Consider the following 13561-nt stretch of genomic DNA (forward strand, 5'->3'; position numbering starts at 1 on the left):
GATCAGTGTTTTATATAAGGGACAACTGAGGATATTAAACCCACTCTGCATGATATTTCAGAGGAGCTTGGGAAATGCATAGTGCATTTTCAATTTATAGGAAACCAACAAAACAAAAGCTAAGTACCATACTTCATGTCTGAACCATTTGTCATGCTAGGTGCTATGGAGTTTGGTGTAAAACTCCCACAACCTGTGTGTGCATTCACAAGTTCTAAACAAGAAAATTGAATGATGTTTCACACTGGTGGACCCAATATAAATTTTAAGTCAAAATTACTTATCATAATGTACAGTTTAAAACATGATAGCACATTCATTGTAACTTTCCATTTTCATGGGGCAAACATGTGCCTGGTGGATGGTATTTATGTGAATGTGGTATGGTACTCTGTGACTGTTTCTCTTACTTTGGAGTCAAATCTTTAGCTGTAGTCCATATTAAAATGAAGGCAGTGGTAATACCTTAAATTACTACATCCAACCATGTGATATTATCCTTCTTATTCAACTACACATTTTTAAAGAACAAGCTCCCACCTCCAGATTCAGTGAAATGAAACTACATTATCCCCTCACGAAAATACATCCAAAATCATGTGTTGACCATGTGTTGTCACCGCTAGACACCACACTTGCTAGGTGGTAACTTAAATCGGCCGCGGTCCTGTAGTACATGTCGGACCCGCGTGTCGCCACTGTGGGATCGCGAACCTAGCGCCACCACAAGGCAGGTCTCGAGAGACTGAGGAGACCTCAGCCCCAGTTGTACGGACAACATAGCTAGCGATTGGACGTGCTAAGCCTTGCTCTCATTTGCCGAGAGATAGACAGTAGAATAGCTCTCTGCTAAGTTAAATGGCGACCACCTAGCAAGGCGCCATTTGTATCAGTGCCTATAGCTTACTAATATTCAAGAGAGATGTATTCCAAGGACTAATTAAAAGTTAAGTAACAAGCATCTACGTACTTTTCTTCTTATTCATTTATAAGTTCTCATGTTCCAGACTTCACGCCCGTCTGCGTTAGCCTTGCGTGCCCTATCGGCTACAGCATTGTGTCTAGGCTGTATGGTCTAGACACAACATTATTGGCGACGAGAAAAAGAGTTTGTATTAATTCGTTTGTGTCATGGCTTCGCCACAATCTCCGGATGTACTGTCCGAATTTTTTCGCTTGCAGAATCAGCAGACGCAGGCGTTATTGGAAGCTCTTGGACAGCTCGTCCAGGGTCAACGTGCGCTGCAAAACGATGCGGCAGCCGCCGCTTCATCGCTACCGCAGCCACACAACGCCGTTGCGCCGCCCTTCCGTCAATTTGATTCTACGTCCGAGACCTGGCACGAATGGTCTCGCCAGTTCAACTTTCACCTAGCAGCCTACAGAATTCAAGGTACAGAGCGGCAGCCGTTTTTGCTTTCTTGTGTCGGTGTGTCTACCTACCGTGTGATAGTGAAATTGTTTCCCCGACGGGACGTAGCAACTCTGACCTACGAAGACATTTTGTCTGCTTTAGATGCCTATTTCAAGGAAACAGTTAATGTAGTTGCGAAAAGGTATACGTTCTTTCGTACAAAACGTACGGCCGGTCAGACTTATAGGGAGTGGGTTGCGACATTGCAAGGACTTACTAGGGAGTGTGCGTTTGAATGTGAATGTGGCCTCCCTTATTCAGATACTATGGTGCGTGATGCAATTGCACAGAACGTTTCTGATGTTCGCATACGGGAACAGATTTTGAAACTAGTAAATCCCTCCCTTCAACAAGTGATAGACATATTGGATAGGCAAGACACACTTGACTTTGCTCAGGACTCATTTGAAACTTCGCCAGCAGTGTGTCACATTCACCGGCCCGCCAGGCCCGCTGCACGGGACGCTAAGCAGCCCTCGCGCCCGTTACCGCAGCGGCAGCCTACCTTGCAAACACGTGCGCCGTGTAAGCAAGCAACTGCAGTGAAATCATGCCCGCGGTGTGCCACTAGACATTCGCGTGAACATTGCCCGTCACGCCAAGCTATTTGCTTTTACTGTCAAAAGAAAGGTCATGTTCAAAGTGTTTGCCAGAAAAGGCTTAGATCAGACAATCACAATAATTCCAGGCCCTTTGCTTCGCGCCGGAATCGAACCCAGGACAATCAGGCTCGTGGACCTTCGCCCATGGACATTCGTGTAGTTCATTCCAACCCGTCCAGTGACACTTTAGCTAACAGTGACTATGTTCGTCCCACCAAACGTTTGCGTCGACGTCGCCGGAAATCCCGTACAGTCACAAGTGCTTCTGTACCTGTATCAGTTCAAATTGCACGTGACAGTCGCTCTTGTCGTCAGCAGGACAATAAACTTTTTGTGGACTTAGACTTTGAAGGCAAAGTGATACCATTCCAGCTCGATACCGGAGCTGCAGTTTCATTGCTCAATCACGACGCGTACAAACAACTGGGCAAACCACCATTGCGTGCCGCAAATGTTAAGTTACATAGTTACTCAGGACAGCATATCCCTGTGTTAGGACAGTGCAGCCTTCTTGCAACATACAAGGGACAAACGAAACTTGTTTCATTTTACGTTCTTCGTTCTTCTACTGCAGTGAACTTGTTTGGTTTAGATTTGTTTCAATTGTTTAATTTGTCTATAGTAAATCAGTTCCTATTAGTGAATCAGACTGTGCCTTCCGCCAGTGTTTCTAGTCTTTGTGAAGAATTTGCAGACATTTTTGCACCGGGCCTTGGTTGCGCTAAGAACTATGAAGCGCATTTGGAACTGCAAGACAACGCGCAAACGAAATTTTTCAGAGCGCGCAATGTTCCCCACGCATTGCGTGATGAGGTCGCCAGAACATTAGCCGATTTAGAATCTCAAGGTGTAATTGAACGTGTGCAGGCTTCTCTCTGGGCCTCACCCTTAGTAATTTTGCCAAAACCTTCCGGTAAACTGAGACTTTGTGTGGACTTCAAGGCAACAGTGAATCCACAACTTGTGACTGCCACTTTTCCTTTGCCCCGCCCGGAAGATCTTTTTGACAAACTGTGCCCGGGAAAATATTTTTCAAAATTGGACCTAGCAGATGCGTACTTGCAAATACCTGTGGACGCAGAATCCCAGCGCGTCTTGGTGGTAAACACGCATCTTGGCTTGTATCGCTTCAAAAGACTGCCATTCGGGTGTACATCCGCCCCTGCTTTGTTTCAGCAATATTTACAAACTGTTTGTGCGTCGGTCCCTACTGCTGCGAACTATCTGGACGATATTGTGATCTCAGGAAAGACAGAAGCCAAACATTTGCAAAATCTCCGAACATTATTTCAGGTCTTGCGTCAGAATGGTCTTCGCTTGAGGAAGGACCAATGTGTGTTTTTTGCTCGTGACTTACCCTACCTGGGGCATGTCATAAATGCCCAAGGTATACATCCGAGTCCAGAGCACCTCCGTGCCATACAGGATTTACCTGCACCGCGGACCTTGAAACAGCTACAGAGTGTGTTGGGTAAAATTAATTATTATGCAAAGTTTGTGCCGCGCGCTTCTTCCATTTCAGCTCCGCTTCATCGCTTACGCCGTAAAGGTGTTCCGTTCGTCTGGACGACGGAATGCGACCGCGCCTTTCGCCAGTTGAAATCGGCGTTACTTTCAAATACGTGCCTTACGCCATTCGATCCCCAGAAACCCCTTTTGTTGATGGTAGATGCATCGGATTTCGGGATCGGTGCTGTGCTTGCGCACAAGGATGGCTCGCATGATCGCCCTATTGCCTTTGCGTCCAAATTGCTCTCATCTGCGCAAAGAAATTATTCCCAGATAGAGAAAGAAGCTTTAGCTCTCGTGTTTGGTGTTACAAAGTTTAATGATTTCTTGTATGGTCGTCACTTTACCATCATCACGGACCACAAACCTTTGACATCGCTTTTTCATCCGACCAAGCCTGTACCTCCATGTACAGCGCAGAAATTCATTCGCTGGTCACTTTTTCTCTCGCAGTACCGCTATGATATCTTGTATCGGTCCACTGCTCAGCACGGAAACGCTGATGCGTTGTCCCGTTTGCCTGTTGCTGAGGATAAAGCATTCGATTCTTCCGAACTTGCTTGCATGTTCATTGATTCGGAAACCGATGACGTGGTCGAATCGTTTCCAATTGATTTTCGTCGTGTAGCTACAGCCACAGCTGCTGACCCTGTCCTTGCTACTGTTTTGCGTTTTGTTGCTACGCAATGGCCCTTGTCCAAGTCACGGATCGAGGATCCTTTGGTTCGTCGTTTTTTTGCTCACAAGGAGAGACTTTTTGTCCGACGTGGTGTTTTGTTGTTGCGTTCCGATAATGATCAGTCCAGAGTCGTGGTCCCACGTTCGTTACAGTCCTCTGTCTTAAAGCTTCTTCACCAAGGACATTGGGGTATAGTGCGTACGAAACAACTTGCTCGTCAGCACTGTACTTGGTTCGGAATCGATGCGGCAATTACGAATATGTGCTCTTCTTGCATGGCGTGTGCCGAACAACAATCCGCACCGCCGCGGAAATTCTTTGCATGGCCGAAAGCCACTTCCCCTTGGCAACGCTTGCACATCGATTTTGCTGGTCCATTCTGGAATGCTCGATGGTTGGTTGTGGTCGATGCTTTCAGTAATTTTCCTTTTGTTGTCCGGATGTCTTCCACGACGTCTTCTGCCACAATCCAAGCCTTGTCTGCTACCTTTTGCATTGAAGGTCTTCCGCAGACTATTGTTTCCGACAATGGCCCACAATTCATGTCCGCAGAATTTCAGTCCTTCTGCGAGGCCAATGGTATTCAACATCTGACATCCGCACCGTTTTCGCCTCAGTCAAACGGTGCCGCTGAACGATTGGTCCGGACTTTCAAGTCACAGATGTTGAAATTGAAAGAGTCGCATTCTCGGGAGGACGCTTTGTTGCTCTTTTTGTCTTCGTATCGCTCTCAGCCCCGCGATGGTCGCTCGCCGGCTGAATTGCTCCATGGTCGTTCTCATTGCACCTTGATGTCTTTGCTGCGTCCGCCACATCAGGTTCCTGTGCAGCGGCAGACTCCTGCTTTTGCTCCTGGCGACGTTGTCTATTATCGCACCTATCGCGGTTCACGGCGTTGGCTCGCAGGGCGCATTCTTCGCTGCCTCGGCCGCGCGATGTATTTGGTTTTGGGGGCCTCTGGTGAGGTGCGTCGGCATCTCAATCAGCTGCGCCTCTGTCGTCGCCTGGGTTCTGCCGCTCCCCGTCTGCTTTCAGCGACGGAGCCGTCCGGTCAGCGCCTTGGGGACCCATCTACTGGCTCGTCTCATCCCCAGGTGTTACCGACGCTGCCTTCCCTTTTGCCTCATAGCGTCGCGCCGCCGCCGCAGCCGCCGCCGGCGCCGCCCGCAGTGGACGCTTCGCTGCAACCGCCCGGCGCCTCCCAGGGTCACGCGCCGCCGCTCGCTTCCCGTGACCAGCCTCCTCCGCCATGGACCTCTTGCCCGCTCCGGACCAGATGTCGTCATCGCGCGTCGGATTCCCCGACGCAATGGAGGTCGACCCTTCGGCCCCTCCTGTCTCATTACGTGTGCATACACCGCATGTTGACGTGCACCCTGGACTAGGTTTTCAGGCGTTTCCTAGCTCCCCTCGGACCGAATGGCCGGGTGCGGGTGGCACAGCCTCGCCTGTTGTTAGGCTCCCCACCTCATCGCATACGTCGACATGCGGTCCTCCCCACGGCGGGCGGAAGCCTTATCTCACGACCGTTCGCCGATTTGCGGGGGAGGAATGTGGTGTCACCGCTAGACACCACACTTGCTAGGTGGTAACTTAAATCGGCCGCGGTCCTGTAGTACATGTCGGACCCGCGTGTCGCCACTGTGGGATCGCAAACCTAGCGCCACCACAAGGCAGGTCTCGAGAGACCGAGGAGACCTCAGCCCCAGTTGTACGGACAACATAGCTAGCGATTGGACGTGCTAAGCCTTGCTCTCATTTGCCGAGAGATAGACAGTAGAATAGCTCTCTGCTAAGTTAAATGGCGACCACCTAGCAAGCGGCCATTTGTATCAGTGCCTATAGCTTACTAATATTCAAGAGAGATGTATTCCAAGGACTAATTAAAAGTTAAGTAACAAGCATCTACGTACTTTTCTTCTTATTCATTTATAAGTTCTCATGTTCCAGACTTCACGCCCGTCTGCGTTAGCCTTGCGTGCCCTATCGGCTACAGCATTGTGTCTAGGCTGTATGGTCTAGACACAACAGACCAACTGTAGACTAAACGAAGTTCTACTGGCAACATTTTAAGCCATCAGTCATCAAACTTGTCTGCCAAAAAGCTTACATTGTCTCTGTAAATTTGTTACTTATCAGCAAAGCTCTTAACATTAGTTGATGTAAAACTTCCTGGAAGATTAAAACTGTGTGCCAGATCGAGACTTGAACTTGGGACTTTTACCTTTCATGAGCAAGTGCTCTACCAACTGAGTTACCCAAGCATGACTCATGACCCATCCTCACAACTATAGTGGGGGATTAGTTGATATGTTTGTATTTGGCTGTTAGCTGCATATTATTATAATATATGGCTGAGAACTGGGGGCCACATGAGTAATTGATTTGGGCTGCTTGCACGGTTTGACAACCACTGTTTTAAAGAATAGCACACTGCAAAAAAACTAAATTAACAATCTTTTCCACTAAAACATATCCATCATCATGTCTTTGCTGGCTGTATTTTAGTCAGAGGGAAGTTGTTAATGTGCCTCAAAATGGGAGATTGTTCTCTTGATGAGCATTTCCCAACCAGAAGAGCTAGGTTGCATGGTTGAATGCAGTAAGTCAGCCACTATTTCATGGCTGAAAATAAACAATATTAATGCAATGGTTTATGAAAATATTTTGGAACATAATGTACTTCAGATGCAACAGTGCAGTGCAATAACTTTTTTGGAGTGTACCTTCTTTTTATCAGTAACTGTAATGTGGTCTATCCAATAAATCAAAGATAGTTCATCATCATTCAAAGAAAATTACAGTATACTCCCAATAATCAGGACTATACTATAGTTGAATTTTCTGGAGAGGTCTGCTGAAAGCTTTGACCTGAACCGTTACTCAAACTCTTAAAGATGTTTTAGAGTTTTAGTTGGATGTAAGCTAAATTCTCCCATACATCCAGCATTAATATTTCCCAATCTACAAGTAAGAGGGAAACCAAGTCCACTTTTAGCATGTCCACGTAGTGAAATGCCTTCTAAAAAGATTATGAACACTGTAATAATAGCAAGTTCCCATCATGCAAGCATTATCATAGCACATTTGGTTTTTGTACAACAGACAGCAATGGAGATTTAAGACTTCCAGCATCACGCTCCTATTACATATCTGCAGATACCTCTGTGATTGTTAGTTAATGTCTTTCCAATACATATATTCCTTTTTCTCTGTCAACAAATCTATAATTTCAAAAATAAGTCTCGTTCTACAGCAGTGTGCAAGCTATTTGAAACTTCCCCACAGGTTAACACTATGTGCCGTACCAGGACTGACACCTGGAGCCTTGTCTTTTATGGGCAATGCTACCAATTGAGCTATCAGCTGAGACTTACTCCTCACCTTTGCAGTTTAAAATCTGGCAGGAGGTTTAATATCTGTAATTTCTTTGCAAACCATCATATGTAAATTACCTTCTTATTTGGTGTAATCACTGCATGAAAACTGTCAATATTTGGAAAGTGAATAAATTTATTATTACTTGTGTAGTGTCTGTGAGGGAAATTAGTTTTATTTTTGCACTATATTGTTTTGCAATCCAGGCTGGTTTTGATGGGGAAGGTCATTTGGGTCAAAACAAGTAACATATTCTAACTAAAAATATATTCTAAGAGGCCACAGAAAGTCTTTCATTTATTCGCTGAGTAACAATCATAATATTTTTTAGTTCTCTAAGTAATAACTTTAAATGTCAAATACTTTATCAGTTTTATTTCTGGACTTCATTGTCACAGTGGGAATACATAAATATAAGCACAAGTTATGTAAATACATCACACATCAAATTCTCTTCTAGTACACTTCTAATATAGTTGAACACCACTGCGGTGCTTGGAAAATGCTTTCTTAGTTGAGAGAGTAATGCCAGTCTTGTTCTCTGCTCATTTAGCCTGTCTTCTTCCTGGAGCTTCTTGAAACATTAGGCAGAGGGGAGAGCCTTTCCCATAGCCGTATGCGGTCCTCATAGAACAATCCTTGCTTCATAGTCAGTTGGGAGCCTATCTGTAAGTGGCGTGGTGTTGAAGGTGTCAGGGTCTCCCAGGTGACATTGACCAGATCTGTCTTCTCTGATGTAGGATTGCTGCAACATATCAAATTTTCTTTGTGTTGTGGTTTTTGTGCTGTGTTCTCTTACTGCATTTTCAGGAAATAGAAGAGAAAACATTTACCGGTAACAAGTTTCTGTGTCATGTCTGTTTAGAGTTCACAGGACATCTAACATTTAAAACATAGACACCAATTATTGCTGTTAGATTAGACCTGTTTACAAAACTGAATTTGGAGAATTATTATTTCTTTGTTGATTCAGACTGTTATGGTAAGGTTAATTTGTATGATGTATGAAATATTTAACTAGCCAACTTTGTCCATTAATGTAATTTTTACTGTGTAGACAGTCTGCCACAGGTAAGGTATTATTTGATTTTTATTACAAACTTCAGTCTAACAATGTCAAACTATTCAGATCTATGGGTGGAAATTGCGGTATGTAACTACATCAGCTAAAGCAAATCACAAAAACTGGACTTACAAAATGACAACTAACATTCATCACCTGATGACAACACATCAAAAGTCATACATTAAGGGGTTTAAGTTGCAAGCACATTGCCTGGGAGCATGAATCAAAGCACAACTGGGAAAAGGTACCATATCTTTGAGGGAAAGCAAGAGGCATATTAATATGTGCAAAGGTGGTAACTGTTGACACTACATGAGCCATGTCCACAATGGACTAAGAAATATAAATATACATGCTAGCTGCAATTAGCAAGGCTTGTTATGATCTCCTATTATCCCACTTACACCTTTAGTGAGCATGCTTGAGTAGTTAATTTCACTCTACTTGTGCATTTATTTACATGAGAAAGTAACTCTGTGCCAAGACCCCACCTTTATAACAAAAAAGTCTTCTGCAGAATACTGAACTTAAATTGAGCTTCATTGTATAGAGGAAGGTGGCACAGAGTTCAAAGTGCTGGACACACTTTCAAGAGAAGTGGGGACTGAATCAGAAACTGGCCATCCCAATATAGGTTTTTTGTCTTCTTCTTTAATCTCTTAACTTCAGTACTGGACTCCTTCTTTGAAAATGCTATTGTTAATTATTTCCGTATCCCTGTCAAATTCAACTTTGTGAACTACGTCTACTGTTCTAATCATGGCAGGACATTAAATCACAATCTTTCTTTTCTCCTTGAATGGCCACATCCCCCCCCCCCCCCCCCACACACACACACACATACTCACACACCAGGGCATTGGAAAGCAAGGCGTGGTAGAAATAGCAACTTGTGTCTTACAATATCTTAAAGAGTTATCAAAGAACCTTCTTGGGATGGATGTCGTATTTTACTCCAACAATTGTGGAGGGCAATAGAAGGACAAGTAAGTACAATAAACCCAGACTGCGATTTGCAGAAATCATGTAACAAAATGTTTCTATTGTAAAAATCAAATTGATTAAAATGTTCATTCTCTTATATTTCAGATACATGATTGCAATGTGTTTGTATGCATTACAAAAGCTGGATATTCAGTCCATTATGCTCAAGTATTTGACTTGTGGTAACACCCAGAATGAGGGAGACATAGTTTATAGCATCATTGAGAGAGCAGTTAAGAGTGCTAAGAAGTCAGGGCCAATTTATGTTCCCAATCAATACATATCAGTCATCTGAAATGCAAAAAAGAAGGGAAATCTGCTACATCTTAGAGAAATGGGTTTTTCAGATTTCAATGACATTAAAGCTTTGTATGAGGAGATGGCTCATTACATGGCCAAGGAAGTTGACAAAAGTAGTTTCAAATTGTCAGAAATTAAACCATTTCCATATGAAAAGGGAAGTGATGTGTTTCAGTATAAGAACAGCTACAAACAGTCCGAGTGGGGACAAGTTCAGTTCAAAGGGAGAAAGAGGTATTTTACAGGGAATGTAGATGGGAGTAATTTGGATCTGAAACCTGCTTATACTATAAAAATGACCCTCTCAGGAAATAAAATTCAAGATTTAAACAATTTAGTTGACAGCAACATCATTCCTAAATATTACAAGCCCTTCTATGATTCTCTTTCCAAATAAATGTAATTTGTTGCTTTTATGTCATTTGGAAATTCTTAATTTCACTAAGTACACTACTGGCCATTAAAATTGCTACACCAAGAAGAAATGCAGATGATAAACGGGTATTCATTGGACAAATATATTATACTAGAACTGACATGTGATTACATTTTCACGCAATTTGGGTGCATAGATCCTGAGAAATCAGTACCCAGAACAACCACCTCTGGCCGTAATAACAGCCTTGATACGCCTGGGCATTGAGTCAAACCGAGCGTGGATGGCGTGTACAGGTACAGCTACCCATACAGCTTCAACACGATACCACAGTTCATCAAGAGTAGTGACTGGCGCTTTGTGACGAGCCAGTTGCTCGGCCACCATTGATCAGACGTTTTCATTTGGTGAGAGATCTGGAGAATGTCCTGGCCAGGACAGCAGTTGAACATTTACTGTATCCAGAAAGGCCTGTACAGGACCTGCAACATGCGGTCATACATTATCCTGCTGAAATGTAGGGTTTCGCAAGGATCGAATGAAGGGTAGAGCCACGGGTCGTAACACATCTGAAATGTAACGTCCATTGTTCAAAGTGCCGTCAATGCGAACAAGAGGTGACCGAAATGTGTAACCAATGGCACCTCATACCATCACGCCGGGTGATACGCCAGTATGGCGATGACGAATACACGCTTCCAATGTGCGTTCACCGCGATGTCGCCAAACACGGATGCGACCATCATCATGCTGTAAACAGAACCTGGATTCATCCGAAAAAATGACATTCTGCCATTCGTGCTCCCAGCTTTGCCAGTGAGTACACCATCGCAGGCGCTCCTGTCTGTGATGCAGAGTCAAGGGTAACCGCAGCCGTGGTCTCCGAGCTGATAGTCCATGCTGCTGCAAACGTCGTCGAACTGTTCGTGCAGATGGTTATAGTCATACAAAGGTTCCGATCTATTGACTCATGGATCGAGACGTAGCTGCACGATCCGTTACAGCCATGCGCATAAGATGCCTGTCATCTCAACTGCTAGTGATACGAGGCCGTTGGTATACAGCACGTCGTTCCGTATTACCCTCCTGAACTCACCGATTCCATATTGTGCTAACAGTCATTGGATCTCGACCAATGCGAGCAGCAATGTCGCGATACGCTAATCCGCAATCGCGATAAGGTACAATCTGACCTTCATCAAAATCGGAAGCGTGATGGTACGAATTTCTCCTCCTTACACGAGGCATCACAACAATGTTTCACCAGGCAACGCCGGTCAACTGCTGTTTGTGTATGAGAAATCGATTAGAAACTTTCCTCATGTCAGCACGTTGTAGGTGTCGCCACCGGCGCCAGCCTTGTGTGAATGCTCTGAAAAGCTAATCATTTGCATAGCACAACATCTTCTTCCTGTCGGTTAAATTTCGCGTCGGTAGCACGTCATCTTCGTGGTGTAGGAATTTTAATGGCCAGTAGTGTATATTATTTTATGTCAGTTATAAGATGCAAATAATAAAAATGATAATAAAACAATAAAACTGTAAGGGTGAAAAAAATATGGTTTAGAGATATATTTCTTTTTTCCCACACACCTTCTTTAGTTGTATTTGTTAATTTCACTAACGATGTCAGAAGAACAATGACACATTTATTTAAAGGGTTGCAAGGGGGTGAATGGGATGCTGTCTGAAGGAAATAATTTTTGTATTAGGCCAACTTTCAGTTTCATAGATAATTTTACTGTTTTTTGTGAAGCTTTTAAAAAATGTTATTTGGTTTTCTGCCTCTCCTGTAAACCAGTCATATTGACAGTTATGTCATTGTGCTTCTGGAATGGTGATATATAGTTCAGCTATAGATTTTGATCAGTGAGTTCACGACTAACAAAATGTGTGATGTATCTGGCTGTATCTTTTGATTGCATTGACTTAGAAGCTTAAATTTCTTACACCACCAAGAGTCTATAGACCTTAGTACTTGATATAAGTTTCAACTTGATACCTCGACCCATTCCTAAGAAAAAGGGGTCTTAACATAGACAGACAGACAAAAAACAAAGTGAGCCTATAAAGGTTCCATTTTTAAAGACGGAGATAAGAATCCTTAAAGTGATGAGAACATGTTTAGAAGCTACTCTTTATAAATAGTTTATTTACTATCTGCTCACATTTGCAGAGAAGAAACTTACTCATATGTTAGATAACATTATTTGGAAGCTGCAGTCTGTCAGTTAAGTAAAATTAATAAAAAACAGTCTCAACAAATATGCTTCTTAATAAACTTAAACATATCAATGACAACATTAACAAATGTTACCGTGGTTCAGGAGTGTATATAAACTAATGTGGAAAGACTGTGAAAAAATATACATTGGTCAAACTGTTTGTAATTTTAAAACATGCTTCAAGGAACATGGTGCAGGTGTGTCACACAATAAATCAGTTTCCGGACAACAACTTACTAATACCAAACTTCCAGAAAATGATGTCATGAACAATCTCAAGGTTATACACACCACTTCTAAAGGTTTGCTTCTGAATAGTTTAGAAGAATTGGAAATTTTTGCCCACTACAAGAATAATCTGTCAACTCTTTTGAGTGAACTGCCAGATTTCTGCGATAAAGCATTTTTTGACTTATTTGAAGACATTATTTAAACAAGAAGTTAGCTGACTATCTAGTTATACTTCTTCTTATGATTTTGTTTTGTCTTTTACAGAATTTTCATATTGCAGCCAGTTTTCATCTATTAAGGGTAGAGTGGCAATGAATCTTACAAAAATACCTGGTTATTTTAGAGTTAATTATCACATCTATGTAAAAGATGCTGATACATTTTTATGCAATCTTATTGTTGACTTTACTTCTTGAGAAAAAACTTTTTTCTGACTTCCAATTTTGGTTTCAACCTAGTTTTAATCAATTGGCCGTTTTTTTTGCAAACATCAAATAATGTTTTGCTGTTGACAAAAAAATTTCAGCACAATGGTGCCACTTCTGCTAGTAAAGTCATTCTCTTTCATCTTTGATGGTGTGTATTGACCACTGTGATCAAGGCAACAAACAGTGTCCATTGAATACATCTTTGGGAACTGACAGCCAGTCCAACCATGATGTCTCCATGGAAACAGTGTCTTTAGGCATAACTATTCCCACGACATAGCATTCATATACCCTGAAGTTTCTAATTTTCTGTTGTTACTTTGACTTATTTTTAACAAAACAATTATAATACGGTGTATACTGGTGTAT

At 42.9% G+C, this 13561-nt stretch overlaps 1 protein-coding gene across 1 annotated transcript in view; it reads right to left on the minus strand.

Annotated features, from left to right (window-relative positions):
* Positions 1–7937: 7937 nt before the first annotated feature.
* The window catches only part of LOC126235994 (esterase E4-like), a 55735-nt gene continuing 50111 nt past the window's right edge, over positions 7938–13561 (minus strand). Inside the window, exon 10 of the mRNA XM_049944991.1 lies at positions 7938–8327. Within this exon, the coding sequence (XP_049800948.1) occupies positions 8132–8327 (196 nt within the window). The 3' untranslated portion in view covers positions 7938–8131. The remainder of the gene's footprint in view (positions 8328–13561) is intronic.

Source organism: Schistocerca nitens, chromosome 2, assembly GCF_023898315.1.
Source record: "Schistocerca nitens isolate TAMUIC-IGC-003100 chromosome 2, iqSchNite1.1, whole genome shotgun sequence".
NCBI lineage: Eukaryota > Metazoa > Arthropoda > Insecta > Orthoptera > Acrididae > Schistocerca > Schistocerca nitens.